The sequence below is a fragment of the Homarus americanus genome, unplaced genomic scaffold (genome assembly GCF_018991925.1).
Source record: "Homarus americanus isolate GMGI-L3 unplaced genomic scaffold, GMGI_Hamer_2.0 scaffold57378, whole genome shotgun sequence".
NCBI lineage: Eukaryota > Metazoa > Arthropoda > Malacostraca > Decapoda > Nephropidae > Homarus > Homarus americanus.
The window spans coordinates 1-16,736 of NW_024754790.1; the positions used below are offsets into that span (position 1 = coordinate 1).

At 37.6% G+C, this 16,736-nt stretch overlaps 1 protein-coding gene across 1 annotated transcript; it reads right to left on the reverse strand.

Moving 5' to 3' along the window:
- Window positions 1-615: 615 nt before the first annotated feature.
- On the reverse strand, window positions 616-1,780 carry LOC121856112 (zinc finger protein 525-like). Its single transcript, XM_042351435.1, has one exon. The coding sequence runs from the start codon at window positions 1,681-1,683 to the stop codon at window positions 661-663; it is 1,023 nt and encodes a 340-aa protein (XP_042207369.1). The 5' UTR covers window positions 1,684-1,780; the 3' UTR covers window positions 616-660.
- Window positions 1,781-16,736: the final 14,956 nt, after the last annotated feature.

The following is a 16,736-nucleotide window of genomic DNA, read 5'->3' on the forward strand; positions in this document are numbered from 1 at the left end:
TATATATATATGAATCTTTACTTATGTTGGACTTCATTTGTCATCAATCTAATTATATTAAGACCTCTACTGCCATCTAAGGATAAAGGAATAAAATCATATAAACATTGCAATGAAGACCAATGTGGCTGTGGATTGCACTTGCCAGTGTTATTACTTAGTTGGACAGACAGACAGACAGACACATTTATAATTTATTCAGTAATTATCACAAAGGTTTCAAAGATTCAGCCTGTTATGTACAGTGCAGGTATACAATACAATGGTAAACATTAAGTCAATTCACCAAGGATTCCCAACACAGCCATCATATGATTATTTCCAGTTGGTCTTCTTTGGAAATAAATAATCCATTATTTACACTTGAAATAAATGTTAACAACATGCAAGACCATATTGTTCTGTAGATCATTTTTCTGTAAGATCTTTCCCTACAACTTCCATGTAAGATTCTTCTCACCAGTGTGTACAGCCATATGACGCTTCAGCCCGCTGTTTCTGGAATAACATTTACCACACTCTTCACACTTAAAAATTTTTCTCACCAGAGTGTAAAGCTATATGCCGGTTCAGATGTTTCTTTCTGGAATAACATTTAACACATTAATTTTCAAATTTAAAATTATTCTTTTCTCATCGAGTGTACAGCCATATGCTCCTTTAGATCACTCTTTCTGAATAACATTTACCACACTCTTCACACATAAAATCCTTCTCACCGGTGTGTACAGCCAAATGACGCTTCAGAGTGCTCTTTCTGGAATAACATTCACCACACTCTTCACACTTAAAATCCTTCTCACCAGTGTGTACAGCCATATGACGCTTCAGAGTGCTCTTTCTAAAATAACATTTACCACACTCTTCACACTTAAAATCCTTCTCACCAGTGTGTACAACCATATGATACATCAGAATGCCCTTACTGGAATAACATTTACCACACTCTTCACACTTAAAATTCTTCTCACGAATCTTCTCACGAGTGTGTACAACCACATGCTGCTTCAGATCACTGTTTCTGGAAAAACATTTATCACACTCTTCACACTTAAAATCTTTCTCACTAGAGTGTACAATCATATGTTGCTTCAGATAGCCCTTACTGGAATAAATTTTACCACACTCTTCACACTTAAACTTATTCTCACCAGAGTGTACAATCATATGCTGCTTCAGATAGCCTTTACTGAAATAAATTTTACCACACTCTTCACACTTAAAATCCTCCTCATCACCAGACTGTACAGCCATATGCTGCTTTTGTTGTTCTTTTTTGTCATAACTTTTAACACTTTTGAGACACTTAATATTAATCTCATCAGCAGTCACATGTTGTGTCACATCATAGTTACTGTCAAAGCTTTCATCAAGCTCTTCACACTTAATATCTTTCTCATCAACAGTCACATGTTGTGTCACATCATAGTTACTGTCAAAGCTTTCATCAAGCTCTTCACACTTAATATCTTTCTCATCAACAGTCACATGTTGTGTCACATCATAGTTACTGTCAAAGCTTTCGTCAAGCTCTTCACAGTTAATATTTATCTCATCAATGTGTTCAGCCATGCAGCTATGCATCTTCAATGAATCACTACTGTAAAATAATTCACCACACTGTACACACTCATAATTATTTTGGCCGCTATGTCCAGCTATTTCATTCATAAACTGGGCCATCTTTTACACACTTTACAACACTCCATACAAGAAAACATTTCCTTCAGTGTCACACGTTTGGGTAACTTTTGTATTGTATAAAAAGTTCTCCACTCTTCACAGCCTAAATTTGTATTAATAATTCTGCACATATGTGGTTCTTGAGCTAACTGTTGTGTGAGAAATATTTACCACAAGTGAACTTGTCTCACCAGTACAAGCACAGCAGGCAAACACTTGTCACATTTTTATATATTGAAACTTTATCAGCAGTGTACACAAGCACAAGAGTCACAAGGTAGTTGTTTAGGTAGAAACATTGCAACACTCATCATACTGTAAGTAAACAATACATAACACAGTGCATCACTTAACTGGTATTGTCAGGAGAAAGATTCACTTGTGTGAACCTTCTTTTTATTCTCACTGTTTCCTAGAACACCAACTTGATTTTTCATATTTGTAACTTAAGACTTGGAGAAGGACAATTTACCTTAATCTTCCTTACAATGTTCTCCTGAAGATGTTCACTAATCCTCATGCTGTACTGACTTATTGTACAGTTGTGAGGAACTGTTCTGCCTCTGTGTGGATGGCCTCCTGATGCAATTATAATGTTCCTTTCCATCCACTCACACCTTTATGTCTGAAATACTCTGCACTGTACTCCAATAGCCTCACTTCCCTAACTAGAGTCTGTACATTGCTGACTAACTGCTGGATTGGCTGGGGATGTTGAGGCCGATACTAAAACACCTCATCAGTTACGTGATAGCAGAGATACGGCATCGTGAACTTTTAGACACCACAGTCCTGAAATTTCTCCCACAGTCATCCCTTGGTTATTGCAATTTTCGTATCACGCCCATCAAATCTGCACACCTGCTGTCATAGCGCATTTTCCAGGCTTCCAATTCATCACGAGTTGCCTCCAGGTGTATTGTTACCCCCTTGCTTCACCTACATCTATTGAGGATAAAATCTTTCACCTACAAATTGACAATAACACATTTGCTGTAATCAGACATATCTAAGTTGCCTCAACAATTGCAACCCCAGTTGCAATTTCAAATTCTGTGGCATTACTGAGGAATAACAAAGTCTCGGGTGCACTCTAAGATTGAGAGAAAATGGAGGACTCGGGCATCCTGAGGCAATGAGAAATAGGACTCCTCAGACAAGGAGGGACTCAAATAAACAAAGCATAGCTACATGTTTTGTGGACTACAGTATTGAGCGTACCCTTTTTATAAGAGAGAGAGAGAGAGAGAGAGAGAGAGAGAGAGAGAGAGAGAGAGAGAGAGAGAGAGAGAGAGAGAGAGAGAGAGAGAGAGAGAGAGAGAGAGAGAGAGAGAGAGAGAGAGAGAGAGAGAGAGAGAGAGAGAGAGAGAGAGAGAGAGAGAGAGAGAGAGAGAGAGAGAGAGAGAGAGAGAGAGAGAGAGAGAGAGAGAGAGAGAGAGAGAGAGAGAGAGAGAGAGAGAGAGAGAGAGAGAGAGAGAGAGAGAGAGAGAGAGAGAGAGAGAGAGAGAGAGAGAGAGAGAGAGAGAGAGAGAGAGAGAGAGAGAGAGAGAGAGAGAGAGAGAGAGAGAGAGAGAGAGAGAGAGAGAGAGAGAGAGAGAGAGAGAGAGAGAGAGAGAGAGAGAGAGAGAGAGAGAGAGAGAGAGAGAGAGAGAGAGAGAGAGAGAGAGAGAGAGAGAGAGAGAGAGAGAGAGAGAGAGAGAGAGAGAGAGAGAGAGAGAGAGAGAGAGAGAGAGAGAGAGAGAGAGAGAGAGAGAGAGAGAGAGAGAGAGAGAGGAGAGAGAGAGGAGAGAGAGAGAGAGAGAGAGAGAGAGAGAGAGAGAGAGAGAGAGAGAGAGAGAGAGAGAGAGAGAGAGAGAGAGAGAGAGAGAGAGAGAGAGAGAGAGAGAGAGAGAGAGAGAGAGAGAGAGAGAGAGAGAGAGAGAGAGAGAGAGAGAGAGAGAGAGAGAGAGAGAGAGAGAGAGAGAGAGAGAGAGAGAGAGAGAGAGAGAGAGAGAGAGAGAGAGAGAGAGAGAGAGAGAGAGAGAGAGAGAGAGAGAGAGAGAGAGAGAGAGAGAGAGAGAGAGAGAGAGAGAGAGAGAGAGAGAGAGAGAGAGAGAGAGAGAGAGAGAGAGAGAGAGAGAGAGAGAGAGAGAGAGAGAGATATATATATATATATATATATATATATATATATATATATATATATATATATATATATATATATATATATATATATATATATATATATATATGTAGATGATGTTTTTGTCTTTTGGCCTAGAAACAGTGACCCATTGAATTTTTAGACAAGCTTAATGATATTGTCCCTAGTATCACATTCAAAATTGAAAGAGAAATAAATTAATCCCTTCCATTTCTTGATATGCTTATCATGAGAAATGGCCAAAACTATAAATTTAAGGTATATAAAAGCCCACACAGGTAGACAGTTTCATCTACTTTTTATCGAATCACCTTGAGTCTACCAAAACGTCAGTTTTTCTGCTATGTTCTTAAGATGTTCAAGATTTGTGACTCTGAATTTATTGACGATGAATTGAAACATATTCGTTTATTGCACAGAAACTCGGCAACCCTTCTGTGTTTGTTGATCGTTGTTTTAAAGGGCTAAAATCCTTTCATTCCTCTCAAACCAGACAAGTTCCTACACTTAAGAATATTTTGACTCTGCCCTATCGTAATGAATTTGTCCTTAGTTCGGTCCTCGCTTCTAAATATTGATGTTGTTTTCAAGTATGACTCAAACCATTACCAATATGTTAATAAGGAATAGCCCAAGTTTGAATGTAAATGGAAGTGTTTATTGTATTCCAAGTAGCAAATGTAATTGTAATTATGTAGGTCAGACAGGAAAACACTGCAGCTCAGAATCAAACAACATAAGTATAATATCAGAACTGCATCTGAAAGCAGTGCCTTGTTTGCTCATGTTAGAATAATAATCACCCCATTGCTTGGGGAAAAGCTAGAAGTATTCAAATCATCTTGTGTCACAGAAAGACTTCTGGTTGAAGCTAGTTTTGATTAAGGAATTAAAATCAATAAACCTTAGTGATGGTCAGTTCAAACTGATATGTGACATAAATTTATTTGTCAGTGGCCCAAGGTTAAAAATGTTGGAAAACCTTGATCTAGATTTATGATAGTTATTTTGTGGGTCCCTTTTTTCTGACCTGACCTGGCTAGTCACGCCACCACTTCTTTCTTAAGCTCCTCTACCTGTGTGTTGGTGTGGGGATTAGTGGATGTCATCATTATGACCTGACCCCTCATGTTTTTAAGGTCACCCTGTATATTTAAGCCTCTGTCCATGTAATCCAGTTGCCCTGAAGATGTCTTGAATAAAGACGTAAAGCTAAGGTACTGCTGTTTCCATTTTCTGTGATTTATCAAGATTTATCTTATCCACGTTATTGTGATTTACATGAATATATATATATATATATATATATATATATATATATATATATATATATATATATATATATATATATATATATATATATATATATATATATATATATATATATATATATATATATATATATATATATATATATATATATATATATATATATATATATATATATATATATATATATATATATATATATATATATACACACAGTTGTACCCCCACTTAACGCGTCAATAAAACCCAGAGGGTACCGTGTTAAGTGAAAACCACGCTATGAACAACAGAACATATGGGATTAATTCCAATAGAAACTGGCCCATCCCCAAACTCTACTTTTTCCGACACAATACCTATGTTCTAGTAAAATAACATCTTAATTTTATGATGGTACATGCACACAATTAATACTTAAGAGAAATAGAGAAATACAGTCGCCAAGTTAATGTCCATTCAAATAATGGACTCAACTCCCTCCCCCTCTTCTCACACAACACTGCTGGCTCTTCCCTCTCTGAGAAATTTTTGGGGGAAAACCACTAAATTTTAATAAATAATACCTCACACTAAAGTTAGGATAATTCAATTGACATAGCTGGATTCCTTGTAGGACCAGGAATATTTTGAATACAGATGTCATATATTTTGCACAAAAAATAACATATTTACTCAGAGTAAACATTATATCTAAAATTTGTATGTCTAATGCAAAATCTATGATGTTTATATTCAAAATGATCACCAAATTGTAAGAATTCCAGCAATGTAAATTATATTCTGGCCGGGTAATTTGTATGAATTTATGAGCTAAAACAAACATCTTCAGTTAATATAAAAAAAATATATTCTTCACGACACTATCTGTCGATCAAAGTACCCCAACTTGCCTCCCCCCCTCTTCCAACCGCACGGTCAGTCCCAACCCTCCCCCCCACCCCCCACCAATCCTCCCTTCAAGAGATGTTGGGTGAAAAACTAAATTTTAACATTTAGTATTAAATAATACCTCAGATTAAAGTTAGGATAATATAATTGACATTGCTGGATTCCTTGTAAGACCAGGAATATTTTGAATATAAATGTCATATATTTTGCACAAAAGATAACATATTTACTCAAGAGTAAACATTACATCTAAAATTTGTATGTCTAATGCAAAATCTATGATGTTTATATTCAAAATGATCATCAAATTATAAGAATTCCAGCAATGTAAATTATATTCTGACCGGGTAATTTGTATGAATTTTATGAGCTAAAACAAATATCTTCAGTTAATAAAAAAAATAAAATATTCTTCATGCTGTAACAGATGGTCCGTCGGTCCCTCCCTCCCCCTCACCCCCCACCAACCGTCCCACCAGATGTGTGGGAAAACCAGAATATTTACCTTTTTAGTAATAAATAATACATCAAACTAAAGTTAGGATAATATAATTGACATTGCTGGATTCCTTGTAAGACCAGGAATATTTTGAATACAAATGTCATATATTTTGCACAAAAAATAACATATTTACTCAGAATAAACATTACATCTAAAATTTGTCTGTCTAATGCAAAATCTATGATGTTTATATTCAAAATGATCATCATATTGTAAGAATTCCAGCAATGTAAATTATATTCTGGCTGGGTAATTTGTATGAATTTTATGAGCTAAAACAGGCAATCAGGCAGGGTGGCGGGTGGGGCGAATCTAAAAATAGCTCTCGAGCCGGACACTCACCGCGTATACGTGGAAAAAACCCGCGTTAAGTGAAAGTTCAGCTCTGGCGAGGCACCGCATATACGGTAAAACGCGCTAAGTGAAACCGTGTTAGGCGGGGTAATACTGTATATATATATATATGTGATATTCAGAAATTTCAGTGTAATTTCAAACGCCGCGCCATTGGCGATACTGAGTTTTCAAGGTCGTCTGAGGGAAGAGAACGCTCCCCACACATAGTGAGAGGTTGTGGAACTAGGCCTATATGATATTGAATGTAATTTGCCGAATTAATAATGATGCGATTCATGAAGTTAAGGGACTATTATTGAATTTGGAATTATTATAGATCATTTATCAGTCTGAATAATGTTACAGGTGTCCCAAGGAGTTATTATTTAGGCGGCAAATATGTCACGTAGGCCTAAGCTAGCACCTTGGAGAGACGCGACGCTGGCTGGTCCTTAGTCATGTGGAGGCATTCGGTCCAGCAAGACATCCCTGCGCGTCCGTCACAGAAATAGTTACGTGGCCTAGTTAACAAGAGCTAACAGTGAGTTCATTTCAGGGTTTCCGTCAGAACCCACTTGACTGCGAGAAATTGACTGCCAGAGATTGACTGCCGTCTGAGACTGCCGTTGATGATTGAGGCTTGGCAAGTGTCGCCATTGGAACGATCAGTGTAGGCTTGTCACTGGTTAGGGGGGTAGCAAAGGATCACTGTGAACGAGTGCTCCCGACAACTAAAACGACATGGGACCAGCATCGGCATTGGGTGATCAGTTCTTACCACGTGGGTGCCCACCACCACGTGCCCTCGGTCAGCTAGAAGTATTACCTACTGGCCATGGTCACCTGCGGGCGTTCTCTCTTCCCGCCCATGGACGCACTGAGGCTATCTGAGTAAATTAATTGTCACACTGAGACCAGGAGTCTAGGGGATACCTAGAGAAACATTTTATCTCCCTTATTACGGGTGTATGTTGAGTTGGGTGGAGCATGGTTCACGGATAGTGGTGGACCCAGTAACATCTCAATAATAGTGACAATATTTTTGTGTGTAGTTAGTACCATTTTTCAGTTACTGATATTATCTTGACGTGTGTAGTAATAGTTCCTAAATGATTTTGATAGTATTGTTTGTTTAATGTTTGTGTCACTAAGTGGAACCAGAGTGATACTGCGATTTAATTCCTTTAATGCATCAAATTTTTCTTTATAATTCCGATCTCAGGTATAACCTTTGTTCCCCAGAGTAGTGTTTCAGTTAGGTTAGGAATTGTGCATCTGTTGGGGTGATATAATTTTGTTGAAAGGCCTTAAGGCCTGTTTCATGTGTGCAAGCAACATTTCTTAATACTTTAAATTTATTGTTACCTGAGTTTCTAATAATTTCAATATCATGTATAACTTTTATTCCCCAGAGTAGTGTTTTAAGTTCAAGTTAAGAGGTGCGCATATTGGTGTACCGTATATCACGGCCTATAAGGCGGCGGGGTGCATAAGACGCCCCCCCCAAATTTCCATTTAAAAAGTAGCTTTTGAGCTCTATTTGCTGTATAAGACCAGTACCCCAAATGTGACACTTACCCACTGACTCAGTAGTCCTTTACCAACCATCCTTGATTTTTTGAAATAAGGCCAATTCACTTCAAGTAATGTCATCAAATTATACCCGCTGGTGTAGTGTAAACACTAGTGACGTCACTGAAGCGTGGTGGGAGTGTTCCCTCGTCTCGGTGGTGTGGCTGTGTTCCGACTATTTATACAACATGTGGTTCAACAGCAACCACCGTATTCTAATTGTGGTGTTTCATTAGGATTTGAGTGAAAAAGGTTACCAGTATGTACTTACTACATACATTTATTACACAAATATATATATATATATATATATATATATATATATATATATATATATATATATATATATACTGAATATACTATGTACAAAAAATGAATGTTCAATGAATTATTTATGGTGCATTAGGGTACTGGCCACTTCAGATGGGCTATAAATAGCCTTGTTATCTCCCCTCCATCTCACCCTGAGCCAGACGGAAGCGTCTTGGTAAATAACATGTTTGCTTATTTTCCATTTACTTTAAATAGATTTACCGAATTATTTGTTTTATTTATTTATTTATAATATACTGTAATATATTAAACACACTGTAATTATTTTCTTTAATTTATAAACTGTTTTGCGACAAAGGAATGTTCTCCAGTAGTGTTTCATTAGGATTTGAGTGAAAAAATATTACGTACTTACACAATTGTTCCTCTTACTTTGACAACACAACATACATACAGTATATTATTTCTCAGTTTTGATCTTTTTTTTTAATTTTTGTATTTATTTATAGTTAGTTACTTAAAATAAGGCCAATTCACTTCAAGTAATGGCATCAAATATTACCAGCTGGTGTAGTGTAAACACTAGTGACGTCACTTGAGCGTCTGTAATTAACCGTCGATAGTTTCAAGAATTAATGCACTCATTTACTGAATATTCTTTGTAAAAAAATAAAATTTAAATCAATTATTTATAGGAGATAAATATTATTATGAGTAAATATACCGATACCGGTATGCATTACTGACCACCTCCACGGCTCCTCACTGGCAAATGGGGGGGGGGGCGTGGGGAGGGGTGTGTGATGATAGCTGTGTTTATTATAGGGGTATAAATCTCTTTTACGGTATGTTAGACAGGTTTATAATACATTTTTATTATTTTAATATACCGGTAATCTTAATTTGAATCCAGCTTGCCAAACGTAAGTTTCAGTATAAAATAATTAGTGGTAAGACCTTGTGAGTGGCTTACGATGTTTTCATCACCACTCTTGACACACTAAACCACAATATTTAAGAGGTAAGAATTTTAAACTTGGTGGTTTAGACGACCCCCTAACTTTGGGCAGATTTTTTTAATGTTCAAATTTCGTCTTATAGGCCGTGATATACGGTACCATTATTTGATTGTGTTTGTAGTGTTGGAGGGAATATAAGTGTCTAAATTTTACAGTGTGTCTCATTCATCCCAGTCACAGACGCTATCCTTCCACGGGTCACGGACAAGTCATTTTGTTTAGTAGATTTAAGTGTTCTTGTGCTGGTTCGGGATTTTTCTCAAAGGGGCGCTTCCACTGCAATTACCATCTAACAATCTTTAATAAACCCCAAGTCAAGTGAGAAATTAAAGTCCAGTAAATTCCGACCGGACGGACGGACGGACGGACGGACGGACGCACGCACGCGCACACACACACACACACCCCGTATATCTCGGCTTATAAGACGGAATTTGAACCTTAAAAAAATCAGCCCAAAGTTAGGGGGTCGTCTTAATCACCAGGTATAAAATTCTTACCTCATAAATATTGTGGTTTAGCGTGTCAAGAGTGGTGATGGAAACATGGTAAACCACTCACAAGGTCCTACCACTAATTATTTTATACTGAGACTTACGTTTGGGAAGCTGGATTAAAATTAACATTACCGGTATATTAAAATAATAAAAATGTATTATAAACCTGTCTAACATACCGTAAAAGAACAATATACCCCGGTAATAAACACAGCTGCTATCATCACCCCCCCCCCATTTGCCAGTGACAAGAAAGGGAAAGTGACCTTTACTGTGACCGCTTGTGGCTATTTTTAGCCGTCTTGTGTTCGAGGTGGTCAGTAATGCATATCTCTATATTTACTGATCATAATACTTATCTCCTATAAATAATTAATTTAAAATATATTTTTCTAAAAAGAATATTCAGTAAATGACTGCGTTAATTCTTGAAACTACCGACAGTGGTAAATTTAGGATGAGCATGATGAACACGAAGTCACGTCATCAGATTCGGAGTTTCTTCCTTAATGTTCACCATAAATGTATCAGGTCAACTTCACCTACCGGGTATAGCCTCCCTTTTTCGCGAAACAAGTTTATAAATTAAAGAAAATACTTGTAGTATGTTTAATATATTACAGTATGTTATAAATAATTAAACAAACAAATAAATCGGTAAATCTATTTCAAGTAAATGGAAATATTTTACTCACACCGACATTAGTTCCAGTTAAATAACAGATGCTTAAGTGAGTCACTAGTGTTTACACTACTGTACACCAACTGGTAAAATTTGATGCCAATATTTGAAGTGAATTGGCCTTATTTTAAATAACCAACCATAAATAAATGCAAAAAGGAAAAAAAGATCAAAGGTGAGAAACATTATATTGTATGTATGTTGTGTTGTCAAAGGAAGAGAAACAATTGAAACTCTGCAATTGTGTGTAAATGAGGCAGAAAGATAGATCAGCAACCTAAGACTTGGTCACAATTTTTGTGATGCCATATGGAAGTAGGATCTACCATTAGACAATACTGTACATTATGCTTCCAATATCTTCCCAGGCGGTAGTATCTCCCTGTTTGGTAGCTGCCTAAAATTTTTAGTAATATTACTTTGATACAACATGATAAATTAGACAAACAATGAAAATAAACAAACAAAAGTTATTTACCAAGACCTTCTCTCTGAGAACAGAGGGATGGAGGGGAAGGGAAGATAAGACGGCTATTTATAGCCCGTCTTTGTGTAGGAAGTCGACCACACTATAAATAATTAATTTAAAATTTATATTTTTTACATAGAATATTCAGTACATGACTGCGATTATAAAATATTGTGAATATATATATATATATATATATATATATATATATATATATATATATATATATATATATATATATATATATATATATATATATATATATATATATATATATATATATATATATATATATTTCATGTAAATCCACAATGAAAACGTGATATTTGTTCAAGACATCATCAGAGGCAACTGATGCCTCTGATGATGTCTTGAATAAAGACGAAGCTAAGGTGCCTGTCATTTATATATATATATATATATATATATATATATATATATATATATATATATATATATATATATATATATATATATATATATATATATATATATATATATATACAATGACCCTAATTTACCACTACGTGACTTCATTTAATTTACTTATAGATAAAAAAAAAAATTTAAATGACAAACGATTTTCTATACCGAAACGTTTCAGTTAATGTAGTCTCCATGTATAATTAGAAAATTATGGGGGCCCCATGTGCATTCAGCTGACTACATTAAAGGTTAAGTGCTCAGTCACACTGTATCCATTCCTTATTATTTATTACTTACTGTACTGTATTTCATTGTAGATTTTATTAATTTTTTTTTTTTTTTTTTTTTATCTATGTCGGACTTACGACCTGGATTTGGGTCCCTAACCCTCGCTAAGTCGGGTCTAGGTGTGTGTGTATGTATATGTATATATATATATATATATATATATATATATATATATATATATATATGTATATATATATATATGCAAGTAAATCAATAATGTAGGTGCAAGGTGATATCTGACAGGAAGAAGAAAACACTATGTTTTCTTTCTTTCCTTGTGGTTATCAGCATATATATATATATATATATATATATATATATATATATATATATATATATATATATATATATATATATATATATATATATATATATATATATATATATATATATTAGGACCCTCGTTAATCTAACTCAATCTGTTCCAGAAGGTCGTTCGCTAACCTGTTCGTTAACCCAAACCATTGTTTCAATGGGTTTTGGGTAATTGGTTCCAGCTCACCAAAATTTCCTAAATTCAACAAAAATGGTAGAAAAGTTCACTTACTTTGAGGTGTGTATGTAGAAGGCTCCTGGATGATGATGACAGAAAAGTTCACTTTACTTTGAGGTGTAAGGAAGGCTCCTGGATGATGATGATGATGATGGGAATTACAATGGGGTGGAGGAGAAGGAAGAGAAGGCATTGGGGTGAAGAGAGAAACAATTCATTACGGCACCATTTCACCCATAAATTTTAGTTCTCTGGTATTTCAAGATTATTTTCTTTTAAATCAACACTGTACTGCATTAAGAGGTTGTCAATATGCAAAATATATTTCCAAAAATGACCAATAATTTGTTTAAACACAGAAAAGCTGCTAGTTAAAGAGTCTTCAAAGTAAGATGTTACCCAGTGAAAACAGAGAGACCAACGCTTGTTTGTTGTGTTAAGAGGCTGATGCTGCGCTTTTAAACTAGTCACTTTTTTATCTTCGATATGTTCAATAATTGTTAAAAATGACTAAAAAATTGAATATTAAACTTTTAAAAATTATTGAATAGTATAAACTTTACATTTACTAAAATAGTATAGGAATTTGCCCTAGAACCGGATTAATGTATTGGCTATTGATATCAAAGTTGGTTGCTCAAATAAAAAGCAAAACATGTTGAGGTCGGTTCAAGAAGAAATTCGTTAACCCAATTTTTGTTCGTTAACTCAATTGAAGATCCTTTATGGAAGGCCAAGTAGTTCGGTTAACCTAAATTGCTAACCGAGGGCGTTGGTTAAACGAGGGTCACCGTATACATATATATGTTGAAATAACCTCACATTACGCTGAACCCGCATTCCGCTGTTCACCGCTAACGCGTGCTCTACAGAACCTCACGCGGCTCACATTACGCCGGTCGTGAACCCCATTACGCTGAGAAAGTCCGGGCGCGACGCTATTTTTAGAGTTTGCCCACGCGCCACCCAGCACCCGCGCTTGCGTTTTCTGCTCTCTCCTCTGCTTGGGCAAGCGGCGCGTAAGGTTGGCGCAGTGTGTCTTTGTTATGTTATCACTGACGCCATATGATCGATTGTGACCTTGTGATTGGCCATGCATCCCTACTCCCCTCTGCTGCTAGCTGTAATTGGCTTAAAGCATTATGAAGTGTCCACTCGGGGAGTGGAGGGAGGCAGGCGATTACGCTGACCCAGCCGCCGCAGTTTATCCTCCAGGCCACTCCTCGTAAACGCCGCATCCATTGTTCCACAAAGAAGCCCGGCCGACCACTCACCCCAGAGAGAAACTCTTCTGATTTGGAATCGCAGAAAGCGGCATCAAACCAAAGAGAAGATGAATGATGCGTTTCCTTGGTTACGAGGAAGTGTAGCATCATCCAAGAGTTGGAGAAAGGAACAAGGCAGGTTGATTTGGTGCGCCAGCATGGCGCGGAACGAATCTACGATCCGACTATAAAGAAGGATTCAGGCTGAAGATAAAGGGAGCACATGAAGATCACAAAGTCTACAGGGTGCTTCTATGATCAAGCATTTTCACAACCAGGTGCTTCAAGACAGAAAATACTGTGGAGGTAGTACTTGAAAGGGCCAGGCCACGGAACATAAAGGGTCGACACGCTTCTGTAAAGGATCACGACGTGGACTGTACATGGCAGTGGCACGAAAGATGGGGAACTTCAGGAGCCCAAACCCTTGAATGCTTCCTCTGGGTGGTTACAGAGGTTTAAGATCCGGAATCAAGATCACTTAATATAAAACATTGGTGGTGAAGAAGCTGAAAAGGACGTGTTGGGTGCCTGTGAATTTCCTCTCCGCTTTTTACGCCAGATTATGAGGAAGGACAGCACAGTGACTAATTGGTGGTGTTTTTAACATGGACGAATCTGGTCTTTTTCTGGAAAAACTACCTTCCAAGTCCTTCAAGTAGAAGAATGCCAGCAGGTATTCAAATGAAAAATGCAGAAGGCTGAACGTGATCACCGCCCTGTTTACCACCAATGCCTCCGGCACAAGCTCGTTATCGGTGATCCACACAGCCCGCGTTTGACGCCTACAAGAGCATGGACACGACCAAGCTTAAATGGCCCACTGGCTGACAGCAAAGTAAGGCATGGATGTTCTCTACACTGTCCCTCTCCTGGTTTGATGACTGTTTTGTTCCCATGTAAAGAAATTCTGTGAGCTACAGAATGTCCCATTTAATATTTTGTTGCTTGACAATGCACCAGGATACCGCCTCTAATACAGATCGTCACCCCAACGCAGTAAAAGTGGTCTTCCTTCCTCCCAACACTACTATATTACAGCCCATGGACCAGGGAAAGGATTTGCATGTGAAAGCTGCATTTCTCAACAAAAAATTCCAGCTCCTGAACGATTACACCAACAGACCAGGGAAGAGTTATAACCTGGAGGACACCACCAATCGATAGCAAGAGCTTACGAAGATGAGAACAAACAGTTAGAACAGCAAAAATACTTTCAAACAATTTGGAAAGAGGCTGAACATCAAGAAAGCTGTGGACATCTTGGTGGAGTCATGGATCAGCTGTCTATTGCTACAATTGTTGCCACGCGATGGAGACATGTGTTGCATGGAATACCAGGTGAGAGGAGTGAGCCACCTGCATCAGAGGTTCAGAATTGCTGCAGCAGTAGGACCTTGCCAGAGAAGCTGCTGAGACTGTTACAGTTCCAGGCTTTCGAGGACCACCAACCATTTTATATCCTGGAGGTGATCAGAAATCCTGAAGTGACTGCCGATTTAGATGTTGGAAGAAGAACACCAGTGAAGAGGAGGGGAAGAAGGTGCTGCTAGTCTCCTCGAAGAACAATAATTTAAGTCATAGTGATATTAAGGGAAGCTATGGAGTGTGCAGAGAAGATGAAGTCCTTCCTTTTCCCAAGACAATGATTATGACCAAGTATGAAGTCTTCCATAACCGGGTTGGTGCAGGCTACAAGTGGTTTACATCAAGGTGTATCACGGCTAAACATCAACGCCAGCCGCTGTGTAAAGCATACGATTTCTTCACCCGCAACCCACCAAGCAGCCAGCCCAAGCCAGTGATAGCATGCCAGTGAAGTTGGACTTTGAGGAATTTGTCAGGGAAGCCCTGACAACTGTAAGTGACAGTATTGATGATTCCACCCTTAGTAATGGTGATTCACCTGAGGGCCAGTAATCTGCCCTCTGCCTCGAACCAGCCTCCATCCCCTGGTGATGTCAATTCACCCCTTCTACTTCACCGTAAGTGTTCCATGATGTACTTTTAGCTTTCTAGTCCCACTTATTTTTCCTATGTTAAACCTTTTTTATCTTTCCTAACCTAACCTCTTCAATATTACTGTTTTTTTTCACAACATCATAAAAGGAAGATAAAAATTTTTACTGCAAACAGGTTATGTGTCGTCAAAAGTGGAGTTTGGGGATCGGCCCGACCCGCCTCAATTAATCCCATATGTTATGTTGTTCACTTTACGTGCTCTCACACTTTTCCGGGCGCGGTAATTGAAATACATTAATCATATATATATATATATATATATATATATATATATATATATATATATATATATATATATATATATATATATATATATATATATATATACACACACAGTTGGTCCTCATATTACGCGGTCCCGCATTCCGCGTTTCACCGTTAACGCGGTGCCTTGCCAGAACCTAACATTTTCACATTCCGCGGTCGTGAACCCCATTACGCGGAGAGCGGCTGGCAAGCCACGCCATTTTTGGATCCAAACCTCCCGCCATCCGCCATGTTGTGTAAGAGGCGCGAAAATGGTGCGCACAAGGTCGCCCAGTCATCAAAACATGACCAGTTCTTCACCCGCCACCCACTACAGCCGGCCCAAGTCAGTGATAGTGATAATTATAGTGAGGATATGGACTTATATGAACTTTGGGGGGTTTGATAAAGAGGCCCTGCAAGCCTCTGTGGTGGATAGTGATACAATTGATACAAGTGATACAGGTGAGGGCCAATAATCTGCCCTCTGCCTCGGAACCAACCGCCCATCCCCGTGTGCCCAGCCATCTTTTCTACGAATGTAAGTGTTAAAAACCCTAATATTATTGATATTTCTCTTAATTATTAATTGTGTGCATGCCATCATAAAGTTAAGATAATATTTTTACTACAACATAGTTGTGTGTCGTCAAAAAGTGGAGT